Below are 16,033 nucleotides of genomic sequence, written 5' to 3' on the forward strand. Positions count from 1 at the left end.
TCTTACTTTACCTGTTCTTAAGAGAGATAAAGTAATTGGTTTTAATGTTGTCCTAAAGAGACAGTTGCCCAAAACCTAAATTAGACATTATTCCTCTTACCTATAGTGCAGGTAATAGATTCTATATATTTTGGGTGTGAGTTGCTGAGTTTTTAGAGATATCGACAACAGAGAAATCTGCCTTATCTCTCATAATATAATAAGTTGGCACTCGGCTTGTGGTGTTCAAGTCCTAGAAATCATGACCCTGTGAGTCAAGATTATCCACAGATCTTATTATGAGCAGTTTTACTAAGGAAGTATTTTCTTTCCACCGAACTTTACCCGCAAACCATTGATATTGGGATGAAATGTCCCATTAAATGTGATTTAATAAGGACCTTAAGTTATTTCCACCTGTTTTGACCAGGGGAATTACATAGAGCTAAGCTAATAATCTTTGATATCAACTATTATAACGCAGATAGCATGTCTGCTCTGGCAGCCAGCGTTATTTGTGTTAGGTGTGTGGTCTACTGCAAATGGGCAACAGATGAACGGGAAAGAGACGACAGACGGACAGGAAGGGAGGAAGAGAGAGGAGGATGGAGGGAGGACGACAGAGAATCCTTATCCACTTGATTACAGTGTGTGTGGCATCTGGACAGTTGTTTGGCTAAGGCGTGCGTGTGTGTTAAGAGCATTTGTTTGTGCCTCAGGGACACACCTGGAGTGAAGCTATGCAGCGTTTTAAGCCACTAGCACATTTCACCAGCCTTTTTCCCATGACTCCCATTCTCCCGCCCCTCAGGGCAAGTCAAAGTCTCTTCACCCACAGAGGAGCTGAGTCTATAAACAGGATTACACAGGACACACAAGTGTTTAATTCTCTGCTCAATATGAGACAGCAGCTTTGACCAATCCACTGTAATGCTCTTTTAGGAGTTTAAAGGAGTTTTAAAAATATGTTAATTGTCTTTCTTGTCGAGAATTCAATGAGAAAATGTATACTAGCTTACTTGTAAATATTGACCATTAGATATGCAGTTACGGATGTTAGCTTAGCTTAGCATAAATATATAAAGTCGCTTGGGCCATATATAGGCTACCTTCATAAACCACAACATGTCCCTTTTTTCTCTTGGACGCATGTGCAGATTGAGCAAACAACACTTAGTTTGTACATTTGTAATCTTTAGAAGTCCTGGTATGGCCAATTCGTTTACATTTTTGGACAGAGCTACTGTAAGCTTACTGGTACCCTGATGTGGTCCTCCTAATCTTAAACTATTAACCACCCTGGCTGTAGCTTCATATTTAGAGGACAGCCACTGAAGTGGTCTCAATATTCTCAACAAACTCTCATCAAGAATGTGAATAAAGTTACTTTTAACCTCAAATTATTCTTTTAAAACTAGTAATTTCTTATAATTAAAAAAACAATGTCAGCTGACTGACTGGTTATGGTTTTGAACATATTGGACAATTTGGAGACATTCGTCAAATCTAGTACAGAAGGTTGTGTACAATATTCTTTAGCCAACCTCATGACTTGAGGGGTGAGAGAAGGACATGGTTTGAAATAAGTCTTATTTAAAGATCTCTTTGGATATCTACGGAGATGTTTGTGGTAGAGAGAGACTGTGAATTGAAACGCTGCAATTTACTTTATAGTCCGATTGAAAATCTAACTTTCAGTACGAGTAAAAAGTAAAAAGTGTCATTGTGCCTTTAATATCGAAGCTCTCCGCGCAGCAGAAAAATAAATACGCACCTGCTCCGAGCGCACGGTGCGCACCACTGACACTTTTTATTCTACAAGTCAAACACATTATGAAAACGGGTTTCAGCCACGACCATGTGACAAGTCCCATCGTGAACGCGGAGACCCACAAAGGGCCCCGAGGGGTTGAAGCCGGATTGAAACCTTTTGCGCATCGGCTCTCTCTATCTCTCTCTCTCTCTCTATCGCTCTCTCTCTCTCTCTCTCTCTCTCTCTCTCTCTCTACTCTCTCATCTCTCTCTATCTCTCTCTCTCTCTCTCTCTCTCTCTCTCTCTCTCTCTCTCTCTCTCTCTCTCTCTCTCTCTCTCATCTCTCTCTCTCTCTCTCTCTCTCTCTCTCTCTCTCTCTCCCCCTCTCCCCCCTCTCTCTGAGATGAACCAGGGCGAAGGAGAGGGTTGGGACAGGGAGGACAAACTGGAAGGGGGGATGGCTGAATAACGAGGAGAGAAACACCCACTCCGGACTGACCGATTTGTATCCGGAGAGAAGGAGTGAGAGAAAGAAAGAGATTGAGGGAAAGAGTAAGAAGAAAGAGATCCCGACAGTCTTTGGTTTTCAGAGGATTTCATTTGGGGATAAGAGGTCGTTTTGAATTGATGACTTGAGAGGTAAAGACGATTTCATTCATTGTGCACGTGTGAGTGAGACGGTCTCAGGTGTGAGGTGCTGTAGTAACGCAACGACTTAACTTCACCACATTTTATATGTTGACCTTAATCTTTTTGAGAAACTTCATTTAAACAAGTCAGTATAGCATTTTGAAATGATCACTGGATACGTTGGATGTTTGGAGATGGGATCAGTGAATTAAACTTGGGCAATTTTCCAAGAATAAAATAAATGCGTGCGAAAGTCCTAAAACTGTATTCCATAAATACCCTTTAAAATCATGCACGTAGACTACTTTATTTTAATGAGGGAGGGCGACGCCTCTGCTCTGGGTTTCATTAACCAATTAGCCAGTAGCAAGGTTCCCCTTTGGACTGGGAATGAGGAAATTACGCAAATTGAAGACAATAGAAATGTAATTGCTTCAAGTGATTTAGACTTGTGTGGGTGTTAGAGGGACACTCAGAGAGAACCATTTCTGTTTAATCTTTCTCATTTCCCTCTTCAGGTCATGCACGCTGGTCTATAGCGAAAAAAAATCATTCCTATTTCCTGGAGTATTTTATTCTTATGAATATGCATTGTCATATTCTGGCCTTTTGACTTTTGAGAAGCTGGCTGTCATAATAATACAACCAGAAGGTTCCCTCTATCAGACAATGATTGAATGCTGAAACTACTTTTGTTGCACGAGCTGTTTCATTCAGTGAGTGTGTGTTTCCCAAGGAGAGATATGATAAGTGTGTCTGTCTGTGTCCATCATGGTGTGTGATAATGAGCGGCAGGCTGGAGAAAAAGGGAGACTGCAGAGAACAAAAAGTGAGGGTTGATAGAAGGAGATAGTGAGAAGAGCAGCTGTTTGTGTTTGCCCTCGCTGAACTGTCAATCAAACTGCTCTCTCCCCGTCTGTCTATCACACTGTTTGTCCTCCATCTTTCTTTCTGTCAGATACTTTGTTCACTGCTTCTCCTCTCTTCCCTCAAACAAAGTCCTCCACTGTTATTGCTCCCAAGTGTGGGCGGGAGGCTCGACCGCTGTTCTGCGGTCAGTCTAGACTCGCAAACTGCTGCTCTGTAATTGTATCAAAGTGAATATCAGACAGGAGTTAACTGACTCCAGATCAGCGTTTTGGGGTCGCGTGGGCAAGGTGGCTCTTCGACTTGCGGAGCCACTCTGCAACTGAATGGCATTCATGAAATCACTGAAATTCCCCTTTTCCTTCTTTCTCTCTGACTTTCTCTCTTGATTTTTCCCTCTGCTTTGCATTTTATCAACATAATATTCCTTCTCTTTGTGCAGGTCTAGACTGCTGGTTGTGAGGATGTTGTCCATGGGAAAGTATAGGTGGTGTTTGTTGGCTCCACTGGTGTTACTGGTCCTAGTGTCCCATTTCCCCTCAAAGGCACAGAGTCAAGGTAAGTGTTTTGTCTCTTGTCTCTTGTCTCTTTGCTCTACGCTTCTCACCTCCCATCCCACATCTATCTTCTTTCATACTCCGTTTTCTAACCCATAACATATTTCGTATATTTTTTTAATATTATTATGAAGGAAACCCAAAAAAGCACAAAATTCATTGTCCAAAAACCGTCTTATATAGCAATACACACACAAACCCTGGTTGGGGAAAACAAGTAAGAAGCTCATATTTACTATCAACATTTTATTGCTTTAAAGTCTTCCTCGATTCCCAGCTCTGCCATCCAACCTCTCCCCATGATGATTCACTCTTCTCTCCCTTCTCCCCTCACCTTTCTGCCCTCATTTATCTCCAAATATTTCTCCCATCCCTCACATGACCTCTCTGTGTCTCCTCCCCTGTTTCCACATCATTCCTCCCTCGGCAGCCTTTCCGTTTGATGTGCAGGCTCAGCCCAACACTCCTGATCATATCACCTCCATATCATCATGCCATTTCACCCTGGCAACATGGCAGTGGTTGCAACCCAGCTGCCGATGCTGCCTCGCTTCAGAGGGGGTTTAATAAACATGTTGTAAGGCTGCGCCTCAAGCTGTTATGATTTCCTAGGCGATGTGCTGCCCAATAAATAACGCTCCACTGTGCTTCACAATCAACCTCACCTCAGCTAAACTGATTACATCAAACTGAGTCTCATCACAAAATGGGAATTGTTTGTTGTGTGCAATGTTTTTGATCATTGGAGTCAAAAATCCAGTTGCAGTGTAAATGATCCACTGTGTGGCATTATCACCGTATCACGTGTCCTGCTCCTCGTCTCTCCAAGATCTGTGACTGTATTAACTTTATCAGCTTTAGAGCTTAAGCCAAACTACACATTCATATTCTCTTATTTAGTGATGTTGGAGGTTACTATTTCCTCTAAATCTGTATGATGCTTTGACTGAGAACATTCAGATTATTCAATCAAACTGATCTAAGACCTTTATTCTCAATCCAGTGTGTGTGTGTGTGTGTGTGTGTGTGTGTGTGTGTGTGTGTGTGTGTGTTGTGCCTCCATTTGTCGGAGTGTGTGTTTGCAATTGGCAGGCTCATGAATGTAATGGATCAGACCTACTGTAGTTATCTGGATAGAGATCATATAAAAAAGAGCCCAGGAGACACTTAAAAAGATTAAGCTGACCCTGGTGTGTGTGTGTGTGTGTGTGTGTGTGTGTGTGTGTGTGTGTGTGTGTGTGTGTGTGTGTGTGGTGTGTGTGTGTGTGTGTGTGTGTGTGTGTGTGTGTGTGTGTGTGTGTATGTAGGTGTGTGTGCGTGTGTGTGGCTCACATTCCTTCCAGGATGTGGTGTTAGAGAAGCAGGGAAGCAGCATGTCTTCTTTAAATGAACAAACACTACACATACAATTCAACCAAAGATTTTTTTTCTTCTCTCTTTGTATTTGTTCAAAAATCAATCATCTAGAAACCTGATTGGATCTGTGTATGGCTGCCTTGTGTTTATTTACCACAGTGTAAGTCCTTACTAAACAGCAATTGCTTTCAAATGAAAGAAGGTGTTTTCTTTTTCTCTTCAGTTAATTTTCTCTGAGAACCTTTTTTTTCAATTCCCACGTTCTGTAGGTTACGTTTTTCATTGCAGAAACTCGAGATGAGACAGAAGTGTGGCAGCATACATTTAGCTGGGATTTGATCCCAGTGAATCACAGCAGAACATGGACCACCTCCCAGACATGGTGGGAGTGTGCCCTGCTCAATCCCTTCATTAGGGTGCATGTGATGGACATTCATTTGTGCTTGGCCCTGTAAACTGCAACATCTGGTCAGATGGGATTTGAGCTGGAGGATTAGTGTGTGGTATACCAATGGAGAATGTTTGTATACACAACAAATGTCTGGGTATTGCCAGGAACTAGCCTACCATTTCCATTGAGTGGGTCAGTTCATTTTCCGCAAGAAATTACTAATGAAGAAACATATCTGGCAATTATTCTTAACAAGCTATGAATAAGCTAAGTTAAGTCAAAGAACATTTCTTGATGGTGCATAATTTCACCCTAATCAAGAAATCGTGATTGTCATTGAGCAATTGTTCTTATTTTATAAAAATACCCTTCATATTTATTTTGGTAAATATGTGAGAGGGAATTTCAATTGAATTGATAAGCAATCTTCGGAAGCCAGTGATTATTTTTCATTATTTTAGTCTGCACTAAGTCTATTTTAGTCTCCACTGAGTCTTGAAAAGACAGACAGACGCACATTGCCACACAAAGCACCTCAGCTAAAACATTTATATTATTGGCAGCATTATATTTCCTAAAAATATTTAGTTTAAATGATTGCATCTGAAATTTTTTTGCACTAGACAAGAATTGGAGAATGCAGTCTGCACTGCATGTAAAACTCCAGATAGATTTCCCTGTGGGAGTGGCTCTGAAACTGTTCTTAATACTGAAAGTGAGCAGCTTTCAACCCAGGTTGTTTTTTGTTCTCTGGCTACCTTGGCCTTGAAAAGTATAAAAAAGGGAAATGTAAATGTTGTTCTCAGCTCACTGAGTGTGGGTTGTTCTTATGTTTGTTTGTGCTTACTGTTTGCACAGTTAATTATTGTCATTGATTTGGTTGATTGTCTGAAAGCCCGGGTCAATACCGTGCTGCAGGACACATCACATAAGATTATGTGCTCTAGCACATTAACAAGGATATTGCAAGTTGGTATTTGTGTGTGTGTGTGTTTTTGTGCCCAGTGTGTCTGGTTAGAGGGCAGCCTGGTGAATTAGTATGAGTGAAAGTGTCAGCCAATAATTTCAGATGTAATGAACAGGGAGAGAAGCCAATGATGAGAAATCCTTTATTCATAAACAAAAGAGAAGATGAGATGGAACAACCTGTTTTGAATGATAAAAAGGCTAAAATATCCAAACCTCGACCACTGGTAATCCAACGTGTAATAATCGTCAGCCACTTTAAATTCAATGGAGCATGAATCATTGTAGATGTAAATAAATTGAATAAACTTTATTTAATGGGAACATAAGCTAATAATGATTTTTTTTTTTTAAATACAAGGCTTTGGCAATGCAGGAAAGAGAGGGCACAATTTCTAATGTTATAACTCTGGATTTCCAGCTCTCTCTTCATCTAATATGCATTCATATGCCACCCACACTTTATACAGTGTGGGTAGGAAAATAGTTTTCAGGTGAAATATTTGCTGTGTGAAAAGCATAAAATAACATACTAGCGTTTTGGAACCTAGACAGGCCTCCTAAAATGTACAAAGTGTAATAGCGTGCAGAGCCTGAAGTGGCTCACGGTTCAGTACATATTGTTGTAGTACAAAGTTGTTCGATGGCTTCTTGGATCCTGGTTTTCTTGAAATAACTGTAAAAATCTGCCAGAGTGAAGACAATTACATGTGTAAAATCACACTTATCTTGCTGCTGCAGTTTTCTGCAAGTTGCCTGAGATTATAACAAATGGAGTTTTTCTAAAATGTCCAAGTTAAAGAAACTTCCTTATCTTAGTTAAACACAATTCCATTATTTATAATTTAACAACTTGGGTATTTTTTTGTTGTTCTGATCACAATCTATATTGGTTATGATGAGATTGTTAAAAAAAAGTATTGCTGGAAACAGTTACCTTTGAGGGCAAGAAACAATATATATATATATAAATAGATAGAGAGATAGATTATATCAGACCTAAAATAACAATGTTACCGGTTGGTAATGGGCAAGGTGTAAACACAGCATTTACTTTTTTCAATTTTAGGTAACAATACAAAGCAACATTATTTTTTATTTTGAGTAGTGTTTATGTCCACATGATGATTATTCAGAACATATAGGCCATGACTTTCTGTCACCTAATCCTGAGGGTAATATCTCCACTATGTTTACTTTCTTTGTCTGCTTACTGTTGGTTCTGGGTAAGTAAAGACAGCGACTTAGACCTGGTAAAGGGTCTGTGTCAGAATGACAAATTCTAGAATAAAATATTTAATTTGTATTTAATGTCATTCATTTCCTGCTAAATTAAACTAGTTGAGTATTTTTTTTGGTTATATCTTCTCCAGTGCAGACATGCAACATATTATGGCTTCCATCACCTGACTGCACATGGGGGCGGATCAGCAGCCTCTTAATAATCAGCCAGTCCTTAAAAGAGATTACGCACGCACGCACGCGCACGCGCACGCACGCACACTGTGCACACACAATGCAGCGGAGAGATAAGAGTTGAGGGAAAAGGCATCACTTACACAGGTAAAGCGATGAAAGAGAGAAAAAAGGCGTTAAAGGACCGGGAAGAGGGGTGCAGAGGAGGAGATAGGATGAGAGCAGACTTGAAGGAAAGAGGAGAGAAGGAAGAGAGTTTAAACCCAAGGATAACATGAAGAGATGTGATAAAAGAGTAAAGTGTTCTATGAGAGCAGCAGAGGAGATAAAAAAGAGGTGGAAAGAAAAAGCCAGAGTGGATTTGGGTTAAGTGCTATCTCTGTGAACAGACAGTTCTCGTACCGAAGAGACGCAGGACTCATCTAACGATGTGTGCTGCAGCATCAGATAGGCACTAAATACACACTCTTACACACTTACACACACTTCCCCCATCCCCTTCATGTACAGTACGATCTTGTGGTGACGGAGCAAGCACACAGTTGTCATCTGTAAATCCTACGTATTAGTGAATCTACTGGAGCCTGAATACTCACTATGGAGCCAGTATTGGGTTAATCTGTAGAGAGGCAAACAGGGAAGTACAAAGAAACAGAAGAACAGAAAAGAGGAGAGACAGGAAGAAACAAAAGAAAGGAACTACAATGTTGTAAACAGGAGACAATAGGAAACAGTGAAAGGACGAAATGGATGAGGAGATGAGAAAGATTCTAGTAAGGAGTGGAGAGAGAAGTTAGAGTTAGGGGTTAGAGAGGATGGGAAATATTCAATAGCAATGAAAAGGGAAATTGACAAAAGCCAGAAATCTCAGACAAGACAAAGAAAAGACATGAGGCGAAACAGAGCAACAAAGACAGTTGAATGAAGAGACTGTTGAGTAAAGAAAGAGGAATAATTAAGGAAATGGCAAGAAGAACAAGAGAGTTAATTGTAAGCGAGAGTAACAGGACAAAAAGAAGCCAACATCGAGCAGGACGGCGAGCCAAATCAGAAGATGGGGATGGAAGTTGAAACAGCAAGGAACCAGGGGAGGGATGGGGAGAGGAGATGAAGTGAAGCAGAGGATTGGATAGCATTTGCTCACTGTATCCAGAAATCCCTGCTAGTTTTCACTGCTGCTAATCCTGGAAGAGTCATCCCTTCTCAAACTGGGGGCGTCAAGCTGTGCCTGTAGCGCTCAAACCAACTTAATTTCACTTCATACTGGGCCTGCAGTCAAAAGGTTTTTCTTGTTCACACTCCATGAAGAGTGAGGAGATTAGAAGTTCCTACTTCAAATTATACCCTATTTGTTTGAGCGTCTTTGAATAAAGGTTCAGCTGCAGTGAAAACATGATAAATGTTTTGATGGGTTTGATGGATGGATTATTCTGGCGCTGGGGATTTTGTAATGGCTTCATTGAGGCTTCACTGACTCTGAGACTATTTACTGGAGCTAAAATGTGTTGCTAAGCAGTTCCCACCAAAGTCCTGCCAAATGGCTGGACTTGCACTCATTACCTGGCATTAACTTCTGCATGGAGCTGTGGGGGGCTTGCTGCTTCCAGCCGTGTGACTCTTTGAGATAAACGGCTCTGGTTTGCATGATATATTGTTGCACCATTCATAGCTTTAAACTCTGTTAGTTTAGGGTGGAGAGTTTAAGCCATCTTTCCAGGGAGTCTACAATCTTGAGGATGTCTATTAGGTTTCATAATCACGGTGCCTAGATTCAGGTAGAGTGTGTGAGTATGGCTGTATGGTGGTAAACAAGATCAGATGTGGACGTTTTGTAAAGGGTAATTCATATCAGAGACCCTCATGTTCTGTCAGCATCTGCAGCCGTTGGAGCTATTATGTCCATATTCATTAATTATTGTCGCTGTCATTGGAATAGCCTCCAACTCATAGACCTTGACATGCAATCACAGAATAAAAGAGAGTCATAGTTGGCTTATTCCTTTTTTACACACAATTTCTATATTCCGTGTGGGTGTGTGCGTGTTCATTGGTATGCAAAACAAAGATGAAAGTATTCAAAGCAATTTTCCCTCTGTTATTAGTACCCTTTCTGCAAACTCAATTCAACTAAACACACTAAATGATACCAGAGTAATAATCTACCAGCCGGCCCTATCCCAGACTTAAATTATTCATAGATCCGTATTGTGTGGTGTAATTATACCGTTTCATCCTATGCATTTTGAGTATTTGATAGGTGGCGAGGTGTGATTGCTTAAGAAAGGGAGCAAGCAAAATGTAAAACTGTGAAGTGCTGCACCGTGTCTCTGCAAGATGATCAAACAGCATCACAAAATGTTCAAGAAGTTGTCCTTGTTTGACAACTTGAGACTGGATTCTGTTCTCTTGGCTTCTTTAAATGTTGGCACTTCACATTAATGTGTGAGATAATGCCATGACTAAAGCATCAAGGATGTTTGGAAGGAAAGTTATGGTTAAAATAAGGATTTTCTCTTTACCCTTGATAATTGATTATACAGTAGGAGGGGAAAAAGGTTTAATAAGTTATATAAATACTACATTAGAAACATAGTAGAATATTAATATACTAAAAGTAAACTAAATCGTATTTTTTACCCATTTCACCAGATTCATTTTGTCCGAGGTTTCTTCTCAAGAATCTAAAATCACATTTATCACTCAACTAACAAACTGGCTTTCTAATGGACCAACTCAAACAAGTCTCCTTACAAAATAACAATAATTACGAAAATGCTGTGCTTCCTAATTATGGCCTGATTGGGATTTTCCGTTGAGAAAGATGGAAGTCTGTTCTCATCAGCGAGTGAAAATCATGCACAGGTTTGTCAAAATCATATCACCAATATCTCCTCTGCACAGTTTCTTCATAATGGCTGATGTTCAGTCTTTACATTGTGAGCACTCTACAAACATTCATCACATGCCATTTATTGGAAAATCCGCCGCCTTTTTTGTAGGTTTGCCAACGTGAGTCAGTTATTCCATGTATTGTAGGTCTAGATTAGATTGCTGCAAAATGAGCTCTTTAGACATCCAGAAATAAAAACGACAACAAAACATTGTAGTGCGAAATTTCAGTAAGAAATAAGTATGAATGAGCACTCAATGATTACAAACAAATAAGGAATTATTTCAAACCTATTCAGCTTATTATTCTTTGACAAAGCAAAAAGAGAATCAAATTATTATCTTGTTCCTATCTTTGAAATGATTTGAAGAGTGCCCACAGGTAAAGTTTACAGTACATTGCCAGTGTCATCAGATTTATGGATGACTGTTGACTCACTTATAGAAACTTTGTAGACATAGAAATAAAAAATAAGTTGTTTATGGTAAATACTTGGTAGTAAACTTACATAGACAACAAAATGGGGAAATGGTGATAGGTGCCGCAGACATAATGCTTATGTCAGCGATTTTTGTTTTCATCTGAGGTGACTATGTAGTAAAATATTTTTCTGTTGCTGCTCTCTCTGAATCTCTTCAGTTACCTGTCTCTCGGCCGTAGATTAAAAACAGAGAAATTCTCTTCTTCGATGACTGTAAACCAATCCATGATACTGATATTTCTCCACAATATCGTATGGATCACACTCTTGAGAGTTGTTACAGGCAAAAACTGCTTTTCATTTATTTTCTTCTAGTCATTTGTTGTGACTGAAATATAAATCATCCCTCCTTGCATCGGTTGTCTTTGCAATGTATCTTGAGAAGAGAATTTGACTGGAAATATGTTTTCTAAACCTGTGCCTCTTAAAACCTTTTTCATGCTGTTTTGAGTTGAAGCTGAGCTGTATGCCATGCTGACCTGCTGCTTCCCTGATGGCTCCCACAGGATTGTTGACATCCTCGTGGATTCATCTTCTTATTATAGACACATGCATTTCCAAACATTCGGTCTACCTACGCTGTAAAATGTATTATCTATTCAATTTACACACAGCATCTATTGCACGTCTGTCCGTCCTGGGAGAGGGATCCCTCCTCTGTTGCTCTCCCTGAGGTTTCTCCCATTTTTCCCTTTAAATTGTGGGTTTTCTCCCGAAGTTTTTTCTTGTACGATGTGAGGGTCTAAGGACAGAGGGTGTCGTTTTCTCATACTGATATTCTGAACAATCTGTGCTGTTGTATTTACTGTATAGTGTCCTTACTGTAAGGTAATTATTATATGTACAGCACTTTGGCTCGACTAAAGATCGTTTTAAAAATCTGCTAGATAAATATAACCTGATTTAATTTGATTTGATTTATGTGTTTTTCCCATGGATACTGGAATTTCAAAATTGAAATTCACTCAGCCCTCTCTCCGTCTTTCTGTCTAACCATTTATCTATTTCCCCTTTTAGCCGTGTAAGAGTTTTGGCTTTCTGGGGTGAATCTCTTGGTCTCTGTGTTGTTTCTGGGTTTAACCACTAACTTAATGACAATAAGACAAGATGACTTGTGGCTAGGAACTTTTTGATAATTAACATTTTCATTCATTAACATATTTTGGATTTTTACAATATTTCCCTAACTTTGTTGAACTTGATATCATTGTGGTTAATTGTTTTTCAGTTCCAGTTCCGAAAAGACTGCGTTTCAAAGTGCTGAGCTCAAGTAAACTTCTTGTGGCATGGAAGGAGCCAAAAGGAGACTTTGACAGCTATCTATTCCTCTACAAGAGCACACCAGGTGACACACACACACACACACACACACACACACACACACACACACACACACACACACACACACACACACAACACACACACACACACACACACACACACACACACACACACACACACACACACACACACACACACCACACACACACACACCACACACACACACACACACACACACACCACACCACACACACACACACACACACACACACACTCTATGCCAAAGATAATTGGGACTTAACATTGACAATTTGGGGGGAAGGGTCCCATTATGACTTGGATTTTCTGTCTCCAGGAAGGATTATGTAATTTACTTCTTATCAAAGCTCCTTTGAAGGGATCACTCCTGAGCGATGTGCAGGACTTAAAGTTTGTCGTGCACCTATGCCGAGCTTGAGACAGAGCAATGTTTTGGTCCATCCCTAAAGCCTGTCAGCACATTTAGCTAAGTACACTGGAAATAAATACTGAGTTATGATGGAGTAGCATTTGGGAAACTGCATTATTACTGTATGGAGTTGCAGGCATGATTGTTATCTGACTTCCTGCTTTTATCCTGCATCTGTCAGCAGATGATCAGTGTACAGACACAATCCGTCCGTGACCTTGTAATCAATCTAATTACACCATATTTCCTTATACTTTTTGTTAATATTAATGCTGTGCTGAACACGGCACAAGATACTTTTGCAGCATATGTAAAAATGAATAAGTAAGGACTGAATAAGCACTCTGTATCATAAAACTTCATTCTCGCAAACAACCCTTTGCGAGAAACACCTCGTCTGACAATTTATTGCTGCATTTTACAGCCGAAAAGAGAACAAAAACTGAAATGTATGGCCATTTCCTCTCAGGGAGGAGTGCAGCAATAGCTCAATGGCATTCAGCAAATGCAATAAAACAAATTGGACACAGTCACAACATCCTCCCTGTATCCATACACTATGTGGATAATAGTCTTCTATGATAATAAGGTGGACACAAATACCTGTCCTGCATCCATGATGTCTGTCTTAGTTTTTTTGGGTCAGTTGAGGTGAACAACAAACAAAGTCCTTTTGTTAAAAACAAAATGTCATTTTAGATCAATATATACATTTTCTCCATTGATTTTCTCTAAAAAGGAGACATGTAAGTGCAACTGGATAAGAATTTAGGTTGTAGGTCCAAGCAGATGAGTCATGTTTCCAAAGAAAAATTAGTAGCATGTTTTTTCTGGATATTTATACAAAAACATTGTCTCATGTAAACCCCCCACCCGATTATTAGGTTGTATCTTTGAGCATACTGTACCAAAGTCTTATTGCATCAATGTGTTTTACTTAGTCTGAGTTTCTCTGTCCAGTGGATTTAATCTGTATTATTTGACAGTGCATGACGTGTACTGAAATAAGCACTGATTTGAAGTCTGTTAAAAAAAAGCCTGCCAAAAATGTGTTATGATATTCAAATAGTATGGGTTTTGTCTGTGTGTACTTGCATATTTGTGTGTTTATCAGGGCCAGATGTCTATATTTACTTTCAAATCTCAGAGGACATAAAGCAAAAGTCAGCAGATAAAAGTTTAGTTTTTATTGCTGCATCTGTTTTAGAGGAATAATTTAGGTCCAGGTTTTAAAATAGGATTAGGTATTAATGGCAGCAGTGCAGATTGCAGAATAATGTTCAGATTTATTTAACAGGCAGCAGATCCATATATCTGGATGAAACATTTTAACCGCATTGTTTTAGGTCGGTTCTTTGGCTAACTATCACATTAATAATTCTGTGTGAACTGTGAAGTAGTAATTTTTCTATCAATTCAAAAGTAAAATGTTTGCTGTCATCAGAGTGAAACCTTAACCAATCTCCTTCCTCATGCCTAAATCGAACCAATCAACCGACTCAGGGGACAAGTTTTATCCAATCAGAGACAGAGTAGGCGGGTCATCACTTCGTCAAAGTATGAAACAATTATTTAGCGACAAACAAGCAACGCAAAGGTGAGATTCATCATAGTCCATTTTAAGACTTTTCAGGTGGAGAATATAGTTTGAAAGATGGCGTTTGGTTTGGGAAAATGTTTGTAAGCCCCAACTCCGTTTAGGATAAACAGGTAACAGGTGCTTTTAGAGTCACTTTCCACTGCTAATGCTAGCTAACGTTCAAGTTACACGATGACAAACGCTACAGTTAAGCAGATCCCAGGAGGACAGAGATACCGCTAATTGACTACTGGGAGGATGCTTTAGGAGTATTTAAAGACTTTAAAAATAATAATTACACATTTTAAAATGTTTTACAAGGGCACATTTCATGACATGATTACATTTTGATTTTTGACCCTGAACAGAGTTTAACCCCCAGTGAGACTGACACCTGAAAATACTCACGTGCACCAAACCATCATATTAAGACCGGTTTATTTGAACTGAGCTCGAGCTCTCCGATACCTTCATTTTCGATTAAACATTCATGTTAAGCATATTGTAATGCACTTCAAGCCAACTTTAAAAAAAACTATTTATTCTAGTTCAAAATGAGTGTGACAATAATTTAAAAACCTAGTCAAGCGTCAGTTGTTTGCCACTACCTAATTAAACTTAATATGGAAAGAAGATGTTTTTTATGGGTTTTACTTTTCCACAATTGAGTCATCGTCCCACAGACCGCAAGCTGTTTTAAATATCATGAAAACGAAACACTTAGGAAATGTTGTTTGAACTTAAACATGTTTTAAGACTTTTTACTCATTTAAAAAAAGTTGTTCAAGGTTCTTGTCAGGCGTTTCATGATAATATCAATGCCATTGTTTTTGTCTATGCACTTAGTATATTCCCATGGCCTGGAGTTTAGGTTAGCATAAAAACAGGGTAAAAAGCTAGCCTGATCTTCCCAAAGTTCACCTCTAAATGGGAATATGCCGTTTTATGGGGAGTCTATTGCTATACATACTTCTTGGCCTGGCACATTGACTTCCCAGCATGTTGCCATCAGTGCAAGTTTGTCAGGCAACCAGTGGAGATGCTGTATGTGAAGTGCTGAACTAATAGCCATTTTAACATTTCTCTTTGGGTACGTTTAATAAGCTTAGTAGTTAAGCTTTTGTTGAGCTTTACTACCTATGCAATCATTGTTTATGTTATCCACTACACCTGTGCCTTTATGGCTATGACGAGCCAAAAACGCCCACAATGAAACAGGAATACATCCACCTAATAAATCAAGTGATAAAAGAGAGTTAGGAAAGGAAAAGGTTTTAAAGTGGGGCCCTAAGAAACCTGAGACAAGTACTCTCAGTGTACTGCTGTCATATGGTGACCCCGGGAATGCCTGCCCTTCACTTTAAGTGCAGCAATTTGGTTGATTGACAGCAGTTATGTTCCCCAGCACTGACTAAGGTTCCGGTATGTGGTGTGAACAA

The 16,033-nt window shown here is 39.5% G+C and overlaps 1 protein-coding gene across 1 annotated transcript in view; it reads left to right on the forward strand.

The window, feature by feature from the left end:
* Positions 1 to 3,675: 3,675 nt before the first annotated feature.
* Positions 3,676 to 16,033, forward strand: part of col14a1a (collagen, type XIV, alpha 1a) — a 139,211-nt gene continuing 126,853 nt past the window's right edge. The window contains exons 1-2 of the mRNA XM_034227827.1: positions 3,676 to 3,787; positions 12,515 to 12,631. Coding sequence (XP_034083718.1) covers positions 3,694 to 3,787; positions 12,515 to 12,631 — 211 coding nt within the window. The 5' untranslated portion in view covers positions 3,676 to 3,693. The remainder of the gene's footprint in view (positions 3,788 to 12,514; positions 12,632 to 16,033) is intronic.

Source organism: Gymnodraco acuticeps, unplaced genomic scaffold, assembly GCF_902827175.1.
Source record: "Gymnodraco acuticeps unplaced genomic scaffold, fGymAcu1.1, whole genome shotgun sequence".
NCBI lineage: Eukaryota > Metazoa > Chordata > Actinopteri > Perciformes > Bathydraconidae > Gymnodraco > Gymnodraco acuticeps.